The sequence below is a fragment of the Haliotis asinina genome, chromosome 10 (assembly GCF_037392515.1).
Source record: "Haliotis asinina isolate JCU_RB_2024 chromosome 10, JCU_Hal_asi_v2, whole genome shotgun sequence".
NCBI lineage: Eukaryota > Metazoa > Mollusca > Gastropoda > Lepetellida > Haliotidae > Haliotis > Haliotis asinina.
This window is the reverse complement of record NC_090289.1, coordinates 52,942,175-52,960,988: the sequence shown is the minus strand read 5'-3', so window position 1 is coordinate 52,960,988 and position 18,814 is coordinate 52,942,175. Positions and strand designations below refer to the sequence as shown.

The window sequence follows — 18,814 nt, the reverse complement described above, 5'->3', positions numbered from 1 at the left end:
AAATACATGCGCTGTATGTGACCAGGGTCCGGTTTGAAGAGACTAGACATGGGGCTGTTCACTTGGGCCTTCTCTGGAATTTCCTGTCCAAAAACCACCTGCCAGGTCAGCCAAACAGGTTATTCACCATCCCTCCTTTTACGGCCATCATTGGACCAGAGGATCGGGAAGAGCAGTTACTATGTCCAGTTCAGGCCCGAAGGTTATATATCAAGAAGTCCTCTCCTCGTCGGGGAACTAGGAAAAGGTTGTTCCTGCCTTTTTCCATGATGACTAGAGGCGAAGTCACCAGGAACACAATAGCCTTATGGTTGAGGCAGACCATCCTGGCGGCTTACGATGCATAGAATCTTCCACACCCGTCATCTAACAACCCGCATGAGATTCGAGCGTTAGCCTCGACTATGGCCCAGCATAGGAACTGCACAGTTCGTGACGTTATGGATGGATGCTTCTGGTGGTCCTCTACAGTATTTGCCAGCCATTACTTGCAGGACTTGGCGGTGGAAGATATGGAGGGGCTACATTCTTTCGGACCATAGGTGGTTGCACAGTAACTCACACATCCGTCCACCCTATGATGTACGATTTTACTTATCTTGGTCTATAGGGGTCTTGTACTTACATGAGATAATGTACCGTGCCCCTCCTGTGGTTAGTATGTGACCTACTACTCTGATGCAGGTTCCAATGGACCTTCACGAGAGATTGTTGCAGAGACTGGTGTACAGTGAATCAGTAGTGGTCCAGCTGCCCCAAGGCATATGTGGGATGTTAAGACGCTGACAGTCCTACACCAACGTCCTGTCTGTTGTATCCATATGCTATAGACCTATGGTATGGTAAGTAAAAAGTTACCTTACCATAGGGCGGTCAGTCCCTCCCAGTGCTGGATGCTCCTCCCCACTACAGACTCTTCGGACCTAGGAGTAAAAGTGAAGTTCTCATGGAGTCTGCGCGCATGTGCAGTGGAGAGATCCAGATACTTCTGTAACATGACAGTCGTCGATTGCGAGGTAGCCATTCAAGATTGAATAGCAATTCAACTCCGTCAGATCTCCAACAAAGCAAAGCTTGAGGTAATATGCTATATACCTATGGTAAGGTAAGTATTCAAATATCTAAAACATTTAGATTTTAACAAGTTTTCACATTCTTCTATTTTCCTGTTCCTAGGGATGAATTAATGCATTAATCAAATCCTGTTGCTCCTTAGGATTTTTTAAAAAAAATCATGTTATTTCTTAGTGTCATGTGTTGTCTTAGGCAGCAAATAATGTCATCAGACAATTTAGTTTTCATTTTGCTACATACAGGTGTGATCCTTTATCTGAAAGGCAATTGTGAATTGTGGTAGATATTTATGTGTGGCCAAGAGAAACTGGTGTTAAGAAGTTGTTTCTATATTTCAGAAGAACATGTCCGTACTATGCAAGTGTTTCTCATCTTGTTGCCTTTTCTGTTTCATTTCAGACGTAGTGACAGTCGAGGTCGGTCTCGAAGTAGGTCAAGGTCACGTCGTCGAAGAAGCAGCAGTAGTAGGAGCAGCAGTGGTAGTTCACGTCGACGCAGCAGAAGACGATCACGAAGTTCATCCTCAAGCGATTAGATACTATTTGATAATCAAATAGCATTGATGTTAAGCCAATAGATGTTTTATGCCAAGTGACATTTCACTTAGATCCAAGAAAGGCAGTTGAAACACTCCATATTTGATGGATATTTTTGAAGACATCATACACATTGTGTGCATTTTCGATACCACTCAAAGACGTTTAGGACCACTTGATTATTTTAGGTTTTTTTTAGTGAAATAGTGTATTTTATTAATGGAGTTCAAACTGTAACAGTAACAAGGTGATGCCAGTATTGAATGGAAATAGTTAGCTTGTCACAGACATGTAGTCACATGTAGTCACATTACAGTGACTGTGTGTCATACAGGCAGAACTGGCAGATACAAGGTCTTTTCAGCACAGCATGAGCCCCACATTGATTCTTAATCATACACAGTGTGAAGAACAGTGTTATACATAGTACATACATAGTCAACAGCGAAACCAAAGTACACATGCTCAAACCAAAGCACTTTCAGTATGCTGTCAGTGCAAAGGCAGCTGGATCATCTGTCTGTAGGCAAACATCTACCAGCGGTGCTTGTCCCTTCAGTAAGCACACACATCACCTCAGTTATCAAAGTAGGAATACACATGACATCAGTTATTAAAGTAAGCACACACGTGACCTCAGTTATATAAAGTAGGCACACATGTGGCATCAGTTATTGTCTCTATAGTAGGCACACCTGACCTCCGTAATTGTCCTTCTAGTAGGCACACACATGACCTCATCTATTGTCTCGTTATCAGCAATTGTTTTACACTAGGCACATGTGTTAGCTCAGTTTTTTTTTTTTTTCTTCAGGCACATCAACTGTATGTACATCAATGCCAGGTTCACCTCCAGTGTTTTGATTGTTTCTTGTAACCTGATACAGTATTTGTTTTCTCAGTCTCAGCTCAGTCTCTCACACATATTGAGTGAACAATCAGTTAACCTTCAGCCTTCCCATATTTGACATTTATTCAGACACACAGGATGTAGTTTCACAGGATGTACTTCATTCTGTCTGTGAACCATGTATTCATACAATGAACACAAGTTATTTCGTGTAAGTCCAGACACGGACATCCGTGTAAGCAACCACCATGGGCATGTATCTGGTATCACAGCTTGTATGTTTGTTAACAAGCTCATTAAAAGTTACTGCAGATCTTTTTCTGTTCTTTTTTAAGCTTTTGGGGAAGGTTTTGTTCAGTTGTGTAGGCTTTTACTTTGAAACCTGATTTTAGGAAGCAGATTTTCCTTAGCATCTTGTCAGTCTCTCACCATGGAATGTTTGGTTGTTGTGCAGCCAGATACCTTGCAGAAAAACATGGTTGTTGTACAACTATAGTATCATGATTTTGTTGAGCAATGACATAAGAGCGATCCTGCTGTCGGACACAGTCTGTGTGTGATTGTTTACTTGTGATTGGAAGTATGCCAGTCATGTCAAACTTTCCAATGCATGGTCGGGAGGTTTTCTGTGCGAAATGTGTATGTGTGCATCTTGATTGTAACAACCATTCCTCACTTGTCTATACATACACATTTCATGTTCACATTATTGTACAATTCCGCAGTATTTGAAGTGTTGTACATCATTCTACACCATGCCATGTGTTTGCTATTAATATATATATATCCACATGCAAGATGTATATGTATTAACTGTTATGTCCTACATGCAGGTTGGTCATTAACTGTTATGTCCTACGTACAGGTTGGTCATTAACTGTTATGTCCTACATTCAGGTTGGTCATTAACTGTTATGTCCTACGTACAGGTTGGTCATTAACTGTTATGTCCTACATGCAGGTTGGTCATTAACTGTTATGTCCTACATTCAGGTTGGTCATTAACTGTTATGTCCTACATGCAGGTTGCATATCAGCTGTTATGTCCACATGCAGGATGTATATATATCAACTGTTATGCCACATGCAGTTTGTAACTTAGCTGTTATGCTCCACACGCAGGTTGGTCATTTACTGTTATGTCCACATGCAGGTTGTACATCAGTTGTTATGTCCACCTGCAGGTTGTATATCGGCTGTTATGTCTCACATACAGGTTGTATATCATTTGTTATGTCCACATGTGTTTTGTATATCAGCTATGTCATGTTATGTCCCACATGCAGGTTGTTCATCAACTGTCATGTCCCACATACAGGTTGTATATCAGTTGTTATGTCCACATGCAGGATGTATATCAACTGATATGCCCCACATGCATGTTGTTTATCAACTGTTATGTCCCACATGTGTATTGTATATCAACTGTTATGTCCCACATGTGTATTGTACATCATCTGTTACGTCCCACATGTGTATTGTACGTCATCTGTTATGTCCACATGCAGGTTGGTCAAAGTTATTTCTCACATGTGTATTGTATATCAACTATTATGTCCACATTTTGGTATATCAGCTGTTATGTCTCACATGTATATCAACTGTTATGTCCACATACAAGTTGATCATGAGCTACATTATTCCACATTTTGTTCTATTTAACATGCATGTTGTGCAGCAGAACCAGGTAGCCAGAGAGGTTGTATGTTTGCCTGAATCTTTTAACACATGGCCATTTAACCAACATCCAAATTGATTGCAGTTCTGGGGTTTAATACAGCAAAGTAGGGTTTTTATTGAGGTAACAATGAGTGTCGGCTATATTCATTCACTAATAATTGTCCTGAGTGTATCTGCTGTGACATTGTGTTTTTGTTGAGAAACTTTGACCATGAACAATGTAATTTTTGCCTCCCCTCCCTTTTATCCATTAACAAAATATCATTTGTAAGTAACCACTCCTCATAAGATTATAATAGTTTACCCATTGCTTGTGTCTTGTTATTCATTGGCAGGAATACCTGAATTAGCTCAGTTACATGAGGTTAGCATAATAACACTGTTTATGAACCAGTAGTATAGCATTCTGTAAATCCAGACCACTAACAGTGTTCATCAGGCTGACCAACTCTTCAATTCATCCACACAGTATTCAGTCAGGAACAGCAAGTAATCTGTCAATTCAATTCCCAAGTTACAATTTGTACATTACACTTGCACAGTAACAACATTCAGCCTATTTAACAAGAGTCAATGCAGTAACACGACCTCCATCACAGCCAGACACCACGCCATCTTTCACAGGAACATGGCCTTCAGTTAGACAACACACCATCCTGCACAGGAACATGGCCTTCAGCTTTTCGTTGTGACATCATGGTGGGAGGTAACGCCACAATTATCTGTTAACCATTGGGTTGCCGTTTCATCGTATCGATATCTCCCATGAATGTTTTTGATGAATGTTTTACCCGTAAGGGTAGAATGCTAATGTATGATGGCACACACTTTAGCGATGTCTGTGCTATGTGGTCAGTAATTTGATACGGCACAATACATCAATGATAAGAATAGAAAATAACGTCATCCAGTGTCCACGAAATCCAAATGGATTCTGAGACTTCATCTCAACAAACATTTCCTACGGTTTTATCGTTGAATTTTTAAAATTTCTGTCGGGCTGGGTTTTTGTTGTTGTTTGCTTTGTGTATCTTATAAACACATAGAAAAACAAACTCGGAAATGCTCATGTGAGCGAATTTCGTAAGTTCCATACCGAGGGTTTAGTACCCCCTGCCATAACACTGCTGGAGCATGTCGCGCATCAACTCACTCACTCACTCACTCACTCTATGAAACAGTCACAGAAACCTGATTTTCTCAGTCTCAGCAAGATGAAAGGAAACGTACTTTTTCATGAGACTTTAAGCATCGCTAGTCTATGAATTCTTCTTTCAAGAAGCATGTTAAACTGTCTGTCAGTCATTTCAAGCAACTTCAGTTCAGTAAAATCTGCATATAGAAGGTGCAATAGTTACAATGTGAACTGTTAGGCCCTGTAACTGTGCCACACATGGCCATACATAGTATTTCCTGGTGAAATAATATCCCTTTTGATGACAACGGATTCCGAAACAGATCTTCAAAGGCAGATGCCTCATTGTATTAGTACACCACGTGGTCAATTTAAGTGACAGTAGTGGCCCACCAACCACTACTAGTGACGTCATTGTTGCACCGTCCATATGTGGATGCAGAAACTGCACGAAATGGTAACATCTGGCAAACAATTCAGACAGGAATTTTCTGTCACCTGACCGTCTGCTACCGAGCTACCGTCAAGGCGAGTCTGACCAAACAACCTATATTGTCGTCTGTCAACGTAAGCACTATTATGGTCACTCATGCATGCATCATCACCATCATGATAAACAGGCCAGCCAGTATTGTGTAGTCTGTAACACGTGTAATCGAACATGCATTTTCTGCGTTGTTATTACTGTAACAACTCAGTCAGCACCGGCAATGTGACTATGTTATCACAGGTTGATATGCATTGTTGGTGTTTACATGTAAACCGCTAACACACACTTAAATCTTATCCTGTTGAAGCAGACTATTGTCAGGGGCACGACAGAAACCGCGGCGCAGCAGTGTACACAATAAACGAGGACTATCTCTATATGCAGGGGACGAGCAGTACATTCACCACACAGTCACTTCTGGGACATCGTGGTTAGTCATCCTGCACCCCAAGCACCACGCCACGACAAGGTATGTTTTCTGTATACCCAATTAAGAGCTTGAGTGAGAACAACGACGGTGTTTTCATCAGATAGTAAAGTCACCTCAGTGTCACTGCCTCCCGAGTGGGGTAATGTTGTCTAACTGAAGCCATAATTGTTTCATAATAGACTTCAAACTGTAACAGTAACAAGGTGACGCCAGTATTGAATGGAAATAGCTTGTCACAGACCAGTGCAGAATGTCATTTACGTCAAATAAGGTCACATGTAGTCACATTACAGTGTCTGTCTGTCATACAGGCAGAAATGCCAGATGCAAGCTTTTTTCAGCACAGCATGATCCCCACATTACTTGTTAATCATACACAGTGTGAAGAACTGTTATGTCCTACATGCAGGTTGCATATCAGCTGTTATGTCCAAATACAGGATGTATATGTACCAACTGTTATGCCCCACATGTAGGTTGGTCATTACCTGTTATGTCTTACATGCAGGTTGTATATCAACTGTTATGTCCACCTGCAGGTTGTATATCAGCTGTTATATCCTACATGCAGGATGCATATCAACTGTTATGTCCACATGTAATTTGTAACTCAGCTGTTATACCCCACATGCAGGTTGGCCATTTACTGTTATGTCCACCTGCAGGTTGTATATCAGCTCTTATGTCCACCTGCAGGTTGTATATCGACTGTTATGTCTCACATACAGGTTGTATATCAGTTGTTACGTCCACATACGTTTTGTATATCAGCTATGTCATGTTTTGTCCCACATGCAGGTTGTTCATCAACTGTCATGTCCCACATGCAGATTGTATATCAGTTGTTATGTCCACATGCAGGATGTATATCAACTGATATGCCCCACATGCAGGTTGTTTATCAACTGTTATGTCCCACATGTGTATTGTACATCATCTGTTACGTCCCACATGTGTATTGTACATCATCTGTTACGTCCCACATGTGTATTGTACGTCATCTGTTATGTCCACATGCAGGTTGGTCAAAGTTATTTCTCACATATGTATTGTATATCAACTATTATGTCCACATTTCGGTATATCAGCTGTTATGTCTCACATGTATATCAACTGTTATGTCCACATACAAGTTGATCATGAGCTACATTATTCCACATTTTGTTCTATTTAACATGCATGTTGTGCAGCAGAACCAGGTAGCCAGAGAGGTTGTATGTTTGCCTGAATCTTTTAACACATGGCCATTTAACCAACATCCAAATTGATTGCAGTCCTGGGGTTTAATACAGCAAGGTAGGGTTTTATTGAGGTAACAATGAGTGTCAGCTATATTCATTCACTAATAATTGTCCTGAGTGTATCTGCAGTGACATTGTGTTTTTGTTGAGAAACTTTGACCATGAACAATGTAATTTTTGCCTCCCCTCCCTTTTACCCATTAACAAAATATCATTTGTAAGTAACCACTCCTCATAAGATTATAATAGTTTACCCATTGCTTGTGTCTTGTTATTCATTGGCAGGAATACCTGAATTAGCTCAGTTACATGAGGTTAGCATAATAACACTGTTTCTGAACCAGTAGTATAGCATTCTGTAAATCCAGACCACTAACAGTGTTCATCAGGCTGACCAACTCTTCAATTCATCCACACAGTATTCAGTCAGGAACAGCAAGTAATCTGTCAATTCAATTCCCAAGCTACAATTTGTACATTACACTTGCACAGTAACAACATTCAGCCTATTTAACAAGAGTCAGTGCAGTAACACGACCTCCATCACAGCCAGACACCACACCATCTTTCACAGGAACATGGCCTTCAACCAGACACCACAGCGTCCTGCACAGGAACATGGCCTTCAACCAGACACCACAGCGTCCTGCACAGGAACATGTCCATGAACTACACGACACACCTTGTACAGGAACATGGCCTTCAGTTAGACAACACACCATCCTGCACAGGAACATGGCTTTCATCTTTTCGTTGTGACATCATGGTAGCCGGTAACACACACTTAAATCTTATTCTGTTGAAGCAGACTATTGTCAGGGGCACGACAGAAACCGCGGCGCAGCAGTGTACACAATAAACGAGGACTATCTCTATATGCAGGGGACGAGCAGTACAGTCACCACACAGTCACTTCTGGGACATCGTGGTTAGTCATCCTGCACCCCAAGCATCACGCCACGACAAGGTATGTTTTCTGTATACCCAATTAAGAGCTTGAGTGAGAACAACGACGGTGTTTTCATCAGATAGTAAAGTCACCTCAGTGTCACTGCTTCCCGAGTGGGGTAATGTTGTCTAACTGAACCCATAGTTGAAGGCATAGTTCTGTCACTGAAGGCATAGTTCTGTCACTGAAGGCATAGTTCTGTCCCTGAAAGGCATGGTTGTGTCCTTGAAGGCATAGTTGTGTCACTGGAGGCATAAATGTGTCAATAAAGGAAGGGTTGTGTCAGTGAAGGTGTAGGAGTGTCTGTGAATGCAATGGTGTGTCACAGAAGTCATATTGTGTCCCCGAAGGCATAGTTGTATCAGAAGGCATAATTGTGTCACTGAAGGCATAGGTGTGTCACAGAAGACATTGTTGTGTCCCTGAAGGCATGGTTGTGTCACTGAAGCCATAGTTGTGTCACTGAAGGCAAGGTTGTGTCACTGAAAGCATGGCTGTGTCACTGAAGCCATGCTTGTGTCACTGAAGGCATAGTTGTGTCATAGCCACTGACATATTGAGGTGCCATGCACTATAGTGAAACGAATATGTTGAGTATAGTATGCCACTCAAGCCACACACAAGCACACACAACAGAAAACGGACACAGAATCTAGTTGTTAAAGCGTTCGCTCGTCACTCCGAAGGCTCGGGTTCCATGCCCGATATGGATACATTGTATGCAACCCGTTTCTGGTGTCCCTTACAGTGATATTGGTTGAACACTGGGAAAAGCTGCGTAAAACCATCCTCAATCAACTGAGTACAATGCTTCTAACATTTCAGTGGTTATACCTTTTCACAGACGGGTGTGTCCGAACCAAACATTGAAATGAAACTTTGAAATTCAAACCGAGCAAGTTAGAAAAACCGCCTTGGGTTTCCTCAAACCAAATGAAACTTGACCAGGAAAGTCAGTCCTTTTAACTCCGAGTTATTACCTTCATGGTGAAATTTTATACGATAAACTCTTTTGGGAGGTGATTGTAGGTTGTCTGGCATTGGATTCCTTCCGAGTACTCGCTAGAACGGCTGCAGACGTGCAGCTTCTCTGTGATATCGCCTTGCGGACAAAGTAAACAAGCTGTTACTCGAGATCAGGTTTCAAACCATGCGGGGTAGGGGTGGAGTGTGGTAGGTCATTCAGTTGTCAAAAGTCTGTTCCATGGGTGGTTTGTCAAGTGTTCGTGATTCTAGCTTTGATGTCCGAGATGGACGAAGTGTTGTATATAACGCACATGCATCACTGTCCATTGCCCCAAAAGCAACTCCATTTCCTCGCTGGACAGTGAAATCAGAACATTTGGTTCAAGAGTAGTGTTAGGTTTTCCCTCTCATTTTCATTTTTTTGCAAGTATGGTTTTGCCATTTGGTAGACTGGTCTACAGATCCTTGTGAAATAGCTTGACACCCTCTGTATATAAAGGTTAATCACCCTTACACTGTAGTTATTTATATAAACTTTGTTTGGCCACAGCGCTCGCAGAGTATATTTGAATATAGCTGCTCTAGTGAGAGCGATGACGTCACTATGGGCATGCTTCTTTAATACGCGTGTAATGTATTATGCATGATGAACATTATCAAAATAAATACACTTTTATTATTTTTAAATAAAAATAATTTCCCTAGGTCAGATATTCAGTTATACAAATATAATACTTCTAAAAATGGACATAACTTTCCCTTTGCTTTAATGAATGGAATCGCGCGTTAAGCGAGGGAACCCTCCTGAGTGTGGAAACAAGATCGTGAGAAAAACACGAAATATGACATCCTCATAAGGAAAAAGGACTCGGCTTTTTTCGCTGTCGGTTCATAGATATAGTTATTTTAGGTCTTCATTCACAGATTAGGCTTTAAGGCGCCAGTATTTTTTCCATTATAGTCGAGAAATCAAACTGTACATTTAAAGTTGTTAACAGACTGCCCATTGAGCTGACAGTTTGTAGTTTTGACCGTCATGTCACGAAACGTTATTTTACAGATATTTGTTGTGAAGAAGAATGTTTGGTTCATGAATGTTGTAGTTTTTAAATGATAAACTGACGGTAAAAGGTCAAGCAACCTTAATTTTCTGACACTGTGGAACATAAAGTGCCATTTTCACTGCTAACGCTTTATGATGTCACACATATTGTCGGATGTCTATCAACCAATACTTCAAAGGTACAAAATATCATTACAAGACAAACTCCAGTCATTGTGGTGTATTTTCAATCATGTTTAAATGGTATTTTTGTGGCAAATAAAGATGTAACAAAGTTTGGGCACGCAGGAATAACGTTTACGTGTAAGGTGGGCTATGTTTCTGAACACCACAAACTGTAAACTAAGGACCGTTTGATGACAGCTTCCACGAGTCAAAACCGACATCATGGCCCTCAGTGATGGGAGTCACCTTGGCTGTTTATCACCTCCTGACATCTTCGCCTCACATAGAGTACTAGATTATGTATAACTCCCATAAATACCTTTGCTGTTTCAAGCTTTCACTGAAGTATTTCTAAGCTCGAGTTAGTTGGTCAGAGGTTGATCACACCAGTTTACTTGTCTACAAGTCTCTTCAAACTTGATTTCGCCAATGAAGGGACTCTATGCTCTTGTTTATCTTCTTATACAACAATAGCACGATGTGGTGGAGCATTGTCATCTTGTCTTTTCAATAATCTCTTTGTGATGCCCACCTTCTCGTCACAAATCAATCCAGGCCATACCACTATGAATCCGCCGCCTCCAGCGACAATAGGTTGGACACACTTCATTTTCAGCTGATCCTTGGTTGCCCGTCTGACACGTAAACGACCGTCAGCGAATGTACAAATTGTGGCATGATCAATTTATGCGTCTCAATTACCCCTTTGCCAAGTTCGAATGTTCCAGTGTTTGTGTTGTCTAGCCCAGAGCCATCGGGCTTGCATAAGCCTAGGTGTTAGACGTAAGCGTTGGAGTTGCCTTCGAGTCTTTAGTCCAGCTGATATGAGACGTTTATTCACTAACTCACGCAACAAGATAACGTCTGCTGCTTCTTATGTCCATTCTTGGCGTAAGTGGTTAGCGGAATGAAAAGATTATTGTTCGCCATTCTAACTAGACGAGCATCACATGCACTGATCTTCCTAGGTTGACCATGACTAGATCTGTCCTTCTCACCACCTGTCACTGCGTCTGGATAAGTCTGCTAACCACTGACTTACGATGCTCAGAAATGTATCTTAAGGACACGCCTGCGTCCCTCATGCCTATCAGCTGCCATTATGAAACATCCGAGATCCTGTACAAGACCAATAATCCAACTTGCATTGTACACGTCGCGAGTACCCTCACTGTCCCGTGCAGCATGCTATCTCGTCTCATTTTTTCGAGTGTGTATAAGTGAAGTGTTCGTGGGTGTTTTCATGTGCAAATGCTTTGGGTACAAATATACTTACGAACGAAAACGTCATCGTGTACAAACTTCGTTGTATGACTTTTTACAATCACTATACATGCATACGTTTGATATGACTATGGTTTCAACAAATGAAATTTAAAGTTGGGCCAGTGGATGAGTCGCACATGTCCTTCAAGCAAACCATTTATGTCATATCCATGCACTAAATGCTCTAAAATCCACGCAACTACATGGACAGTTACTTCAACGTAAACATTCAAAGCAGCGGTAAGTTTCAACAGAACTCCATATAAAATTTAAAGATAAGTGAATAATTACTGTCGCATTAAAGTCTAAACTCTGAATGAAGACCTAAATAACTATACCTAAGTATTGACAGCTTACGAAAAGATGTGGCTGCTGATGAGGATGTCATTTTTCGTGTATACTATATTGTTTCGACATTCAGGAGAGTGCCCCCTCTTAACGCGCAATTGCAATAAAAAGAGGATGTCAAGCTACAATATTCTTGTTGGCACAACTCCAGAGTTCGCATGGATCCTATGTCAAAGGATACTTATCAGGTGAACTAGACTGGTTGGTGGGGAGAGCAACTGGATGGGTAGACTAATGCTTAGTCTCTGAATATATAATTTTGATTGTAACAAACCAATATATAAACTGAAGGGGCCCAAAGGCCAACCAGAGATTCACTTGAACCTGGGGAAATCTAGACTTCCTTTATTTAGAGTCTTAGCACTGCATGGGGGCCTAGGCTCTAAGGAAAATAATGTGGTTCAGGGACTGTTAGACAGACTATCAAATGGGTAACGCGGTCACTAGATTAAATCCTTTGGAATTCATGGGAGTTGGACCAGTTTAATAGTGTGGTATGTAGTAGTGACTCCTTATGTAAATGACTTCACTTTAGATGTTTTGAGTACCCGGTGGGGTGCGGTGAAAATGAGACTGGTGACCATTTTGAGCCTTATTATTTTTATGATTGTTGTTGTTTTTTATGTGGGGCCCTTTTGGGGTGTATTTCTGGATTATTGCCAAAGTAATGTAACTCGTCGTTTTATTTATTTTCCACCTGTGTATAATATTTGAAGACTGAACGTTCTATTGCAGATGTGGCATTAACCAAAAAGCCCTGGACGATTGCCGAATAGACCAATGGTAATAATTCTTAAGCGGTAATAATTCTTCAGTATCGTAGGAGCCTAGGAATTATGGGTGGCCATGGATAGAAATACATTAACAGTGTGGATGATAATAGCCGCACTCTGGCAAGGTGTTTGGCCATGCCCCTGGCAGTGTACTTGTCGTCGTGACATCAAAGGGGAGGTAACCGTTGACTGCTCAAACAGGAACCTGACCTCGGTGCCTCAAGGCATTCCAACAGCAACCCAGAATCTGGACCTTAAACACAACAACATCACCATCTTAAAGAACAACACGTTCGTCGAGTTATCTCTCCTACGTGACCTTGACCTATCCTTCAATTCACTAACCCACCTTGAAAGGGGAGCCCTGCATGGTCTCGAGTCACTAGAACGTTTATACTTGGCAAGTAACCACATGCGCCTCAACAATGACTCATATCCGATCGGTGTCTTCTCGGAGTTGACGAAACTGCATGTACTAGATATACAGAACAATACCGATGGCGCTACCGTGCCACTAGCTACAAACTACCCTGACTTGAGGGGCCTCGTGGCACTCCGGGTTTTCCGTTCAGACTCAATTTTCACACTTCGTTTTGGGAAGGATTTTCAAACACTCTTAAACCTGCAAGTACTTGATTTTAGTGGGTATGCTGGCTACTGCAGTCTGTATAATATCACTGAAAGCCTGTTTGAGAACATCAACACTAGCCGCCCGCTGACACTGAACATTTCCCGATGTGGGATAGCACATATACATCCTCGGGTATTCAACGCTTTGCCAACGTTAGACGTTTTAGACATGACTGATAACGGCCATTTTCATTTTCCAAATTTAATGATTGCTTCTGAGAGTTTCATTAACACGTCCTTAAGAGTCCTTGTGCTAACCACAATCAACAGAGGAAAGTTCATGACCTTATTTGGTCAATATTTTCAGCATCTTCGCAAGACCAGGCTGACCTCACTTACTGTTAACCACAACTGGGTTACATGTTTGGACCAAAAGGCAATATTAAACCTACCACGAACAATCAGATATCTGTCGATAAAAGGCAACAAACTGATAGACGCCAACTTCCTTCTGGGAATTATCTTTCTTCCAAAGTTAGAGTTCCTGGATATGGGACATCAAGTCATTAATTCACGGACGGAGAGACACATGACGTTCTCCATGGCCGAGTTGTCAAAGCCGACTTCAGAATATTGTCAAAGTGACAAAATACACACGAGACACATTAAAATTACTCAACAAAACAGCGACAGAGCCATAGAATACTTCAACGTGTCCAGTGATTCAAAGGGTCCTTGTGACGTCCAGGGCGATGATGTAAAGGCAAAATACGGCTATGGTATCCATATAGACATCATACCATTACCCCCAAATCTTCATACACTGAGAGCAGACTTCATAAGATTGGGATACCCTCTGCCAAATCTCACATTCACATCAAGCAATTCCCTTCGATCTCTTAACATGTCGTCAGATATACTTTATTGCTGGGGTGGCCCTTGGTACGGTCTGCACGATCTGGAGCTGCTGGACCTGTCATCCAACCAGTGCAATGATGTCAGTCCCACCTTTTTCAAAGACATGGCCAATCTCACGCACCTGTATCTCCATGACAACAATCTGGGATGGTCGCTGGCATTGGATCGACAAGGCGAGATATTCTCATCACAAGAAAATCTACAAATTCTTACCCTTAGTAGAAACCGAATACGCAAGTTGCCGGAAAGTGTGTTCCGTAATTTAGTGCATTTGGAACAACTGAAATTGGATGAAAATTCATTGACCAAGCTCGGAGCAAGAATTGGACATATGACGAAACTGAAATACCTGGATTTATCCAGAAATGAACTTGTAACACTGGATACGCATATGCTTCGGGATCTGGATGAAATAGTCACTTTTACCAATATCACCATCGACATATCGGACAACCCATCACTTGAATGTAACTGTGACAACCTTGAGTTTGTGACCTGGAGCCTACGAACCAAAGTCATCATCCGATCTGTTAATAATAATAATCTGTGTTTCATAAGGAATGGTTCATTTATTCCATATGGGCAGTTCGATTACTTGGCGAGAGTCCTGTGGTTTAGGTGTAACGATCAGTCTCTCTTCACTATAGTGTTGAGCTTGTTCATCGTGGTTCTGTTCGTCCTTGCGATGGTTAGCACTGTCTACTACATACGCTGGAAACTGCGTTACCTTTACTACACCGGTAGGAGGCGCCTCAATCCGTTCTACCCCACAGACTTCATTACGCCCTCCAATAGACTGAGGGATGTATTTGTGTCCTATGATGAGGATGACATTACTTGGCGCCAGTTTGTACAAGGAGAACTACTCGATAAATTTAAGGAAAATAATATATCTTGTCTAATCAGCGAGGTCGACTTTCTGTCCGGGAGGAGCACCCGGGAAATCATTGAGCAAGCTGTGTTGGGCTCCAAGAAAACGTTGGCGCTGATAACTTCAGACTTCTTCGAGAGCAGGGATCGGGAACTTGAATTCAATATGGCGGTCATGCATGGAATGGCCACGCGACAGGGCGTTGTTATCCCCGTCGCCATGGAGATGCTGGATGAGAGAGCTCTCCCGCCAGAGGTGGTTGTGTTTCTGGAAGCGTATCCATGCCTGCCTTACACAGGGGATGAGGCTTTCTGGGAGGAGCTTATCAGAAGAATAAAACACGACGACCGTGCAGACGTACGTAGTTGATAGTCTGTGGAAGGGTGTCTTCACCTTTTGTATATATGGATGTTAGGTACTGGTGAAGTTACTACTTACAGCAAACAACAGATGTTCGAAACCGTAATACCGTAATACTTTTTTTCAACACAAGTACAAAATGTATATGTTTATATACGGATTTCGCTTTGCGTTGACATATCAGATAATAGGAAAGCAAGTCTTCGCTACAGTTTTTTCAAGGGACGATAACATTGTAATCTTTTTCGGGTGTGGCCTTCGCATTAACTATAATCAGTTAAAATCCCGTTCTGCAGCACTTAAGAGTATTTCGTTGTTGCCGAGAAATTAGACATCTTCCATGTACAACAGAGAAACGTGTGTTCGTTCACTCCCTCCATTGGTTCGGAGGAAGATACTTTGCTGTGAATGTGACACAGTCACATAAGCTCCGCCCACTGATGAATATTAATGTTTTCTGTGCACTTAAGACCATTGTGCACATAAGCGCACCAAAAACGGGTTCATTTTCAAATATTTTTAATTAATAAATGTCATGCAATCTGTAATTCCATTTTTTTCATGCAGAGTAGGGGCTTTGATATTCTGATGTGCGGTTGGTTATGCTGTTGTATGTATTTTCGACAGAAGGCCTTTCTGAATAAAGCAGCTTTACACCACCATTTCGTGAATTAGGGCGTGACATTGCTCATTTGTCCGGGGAAGCCAGTCGTTTCAACCAGCCACGGGGTTCCTATTCCTCGCTGGCGCTCAAAACAGCGCCGCTGGTGCTGCAACTTCATATAGTGTTGCATCCATTAACCGAACCAGGATACGACGGTCGTGCACTGAAGCCCTGATGAAGGTACATGCTCTGTCAGTAGCATACCCTTCCTCCACGCCAAGCTGTCTCGTCATAATATAAGTAAAACAACGCTCAAACAGTCATTTAAGCTTATTGCACAGCCTAAGAAAGAAAGCGCATACATTTGAAAGATGGACTGAGCAAAATAACAAATATTATCAGCTCTTAAACAGTCGCCGTAACTCGGAAAAATGCAAGACCTGAAGCATAACTAGGACACGTGTATGAAATGCTTTGAATAGCCATTCCTTGTTTATTTCACTTCAGTCACCAGTAAAGGTTGGTGGTTCCTGTTATTGCTCAGCAGTTTATGTCACTTATGACAAAGGAACATTTACAACATAGTCAGGTATGTTTCACTATTAGCTTTCATTACGTTTTACTGAATAACACATCAAGCAGCTTTGAAGGATACGATTATTTCCTAACAATTGGAATGGACTCTTGCGGCTTGTTGTGGAAACACACAGGTGGTCATGACAGACGATTGAAAACTCTTACAGCTGTTGAGGATATTCGGAAATACGTTTACAGGAAAGTAGTAGCGGGGGTTACTGGTAGTAATGGAGTAACAAGGAACGAAATGTAAACTGGTCATATAATCATGACTCTCATCATTTTTCAAGGCGATCTGTGTGTGTTATAGTGACGATCATCGTTTTTCAAGACGATGCAAAGAGAATCGTGGTTCACCTGAACACATGACACGACCTGTGTGCATGAGACGATCTGTGTGTATTATAGTGACGATCATCGTTTTTGAAGAGGATGCAAAGAGAATCGTGGTTCACCTGAACACATGATACGATCTGTGTGCATGAGACGATCTGTGTGTACTATAGTGACGATCATTGTTTTTCAAGGCGATGCAAAGAGAATCGTGGTTCACCTGAACACATGACACGATCAGTGTGTATTATAGTCACGATCATCGCTTTTCAAGACGATGCAAAGAGAATCGTGGTTCACCTGAACACATGACACGATCTGTGTGTATTATAGTCACGATCATCGTTTTTCAAGACGATGCAAAGAGAATCGTGGTTCACCTGAACACATGACACGATCAGTGTGTATTAAAGTGACGATCATCGTTTTTCAAGACGATGCAAAGAGAATCGTGGTTCACCTGAACACATGACACGATCTGTGTGCATGAGACGATCTGTGTGTATTATAGTGACGATCATCGTTCTTCAAGGCGATGCAAAGAGAATCGTGGTTCACCTGAACACATGACACGATCAGTGTGTATTATAGTCACGATCATCGTTTTTCAAGACGATGCAAAGAGAATCGTGGTTCACCTGAACACATGACACGATCAGTGTGCATGAGACGATCTGTGTGTATTATAGTGACGATCATCGTTTTTCAAGACGATGCAAAGAGAATCGTGGTTCACCTGAACACATGATACGATCTGTGTGCATGAGACGATCTGTGTGTATTATAGTGACGACCATCGTTTTTCAAGACGATGCAAAGAGAATCGTGGTTCACCTGAACACATGACACGATCAGTGTGTATTATAGTGACGATCATCGTTTTTCAAGACGACGCAAAGAGAATCGTGGTTCGCCTGAACACATGACACGATCTGTGTGTATTACCACCGAAAACACAAGGCTTCTGCTGCATGGTTTGCCTGTGCTTGGCAATATTCCAGCTATATGATGTCTGTCTGTAAATAACGAAATGTGGACAAGATAACACAGTGATCAACAGCATGAGCACAAATCGACGCAATTGGAATACGATGACCTGTACCAACCAAGTCAGCGAGGCTGACCACCCGATCCCATTAGTCGTCTCTTACATAGAGATAGAGAAACACACCTGCCTTTCTCCATTTCTATGTCTCTTACAAGCATGGGTTTGCTGAAGGTCAATTCTAACCTGGATCTTCAAGGGTCGTGATGAGAATTTACACTGACATTAGAGAACACTTGATAGACCCCCATACGGCACTGAGGACGTGTATGACATTTTCTGTTTCTAAATAACAACGTAATAAATATATGGGTCTTTTAAAAATTTAATTAATTTGGAGTTATTTAAAATGTTTACTCAGAATGCAAGCTTGATCTCGCCACTACATTGGTGGAATAATGTCGATGTGATGTAAATCCAACTCAACTCAGCCGAGGATGATACCACACTGTCAAGCAAACGAGTGTCAACACGAGGGTGATGCTGAAGTAAAATTGGGCGTTGTGGCAAAGCAGAATGTAGTCGCAGTGTGGTGGATAGGGGACACATATCCTTACCTCACTCATGGTCA

The 18,814-nt window shown here is 41.7% G+C and overlaps 2 protein-coding genes across 6 annotated transcripts in view; both read left to right on the top strand.

Annotated features, from left to right (window-relative positions):
• LOC137298531 (peptidyl-prolyl cis-trans isomerase G-like) overlaps positions 1-4,449 on the top strand; it is a 54,663-nt gene extending 50,214 nt beyond the window's left edge. For all 3 annotated transcript variants that reach the window (XM_067830827.1, XM_067830829.1, XM_067830828.1), the window contains exon 21: positions 1,474-4,449. In XM_067830827.1, coding sequence (XP_067686928.1) covers positions 1,474-1,609 — 136 coding nt within the window. In that variant the 3' untranslated portion in view covers positions 1,610-4,449. The remainder of the gene's footprint in view (positions 1-1,473) is intronic.
• Positions 4,450-5,707: 1,258 nt separating this feature from the next.
• On the top strand, positions 5,708-16,356 carry LOC137298305 (toll-like receptor 4). 3 transcript variants are annotated; one of them, XM_067830499.1, is made up of 4 exons: positions 5,708-5,842; positions 6,150-6,234; positions 8,319-8,403; positions 12,929-16,356. In XM_067830499.1, exon 4 carries the CDS (start codon positions 13,040-13,042, stop codon positions 15,692-15,694), a length of 2,655 nt encoding a protein of 884 aa, XP_067686600.1. In that variant the 5' UTR covers positions 5,708-5,842; positions 6,150-6,234; positions 8,319-8,403; positions 12,929-13,039; the 3' UTR covers positions 15,695-16,356. The 3 variants fall into 3 exon arrangements, with proteins under 3 accessions (XP_067686600.1, XP_067686603.1, XP_067686601.1); XM_067830502.1 differs by having other exon boundaries at positions 5,720-5,842; positions 8,245-8,403; positions 12,929-16,350; XM_067830500.1 differs by lacking the exon at positions 5,708-5,842 and having other exon boundaries at positions 5,890-6,234; positions 12,929-16,350.
• Positions 16,357-18,814: the final 2,458 nt, after the last annotated feature.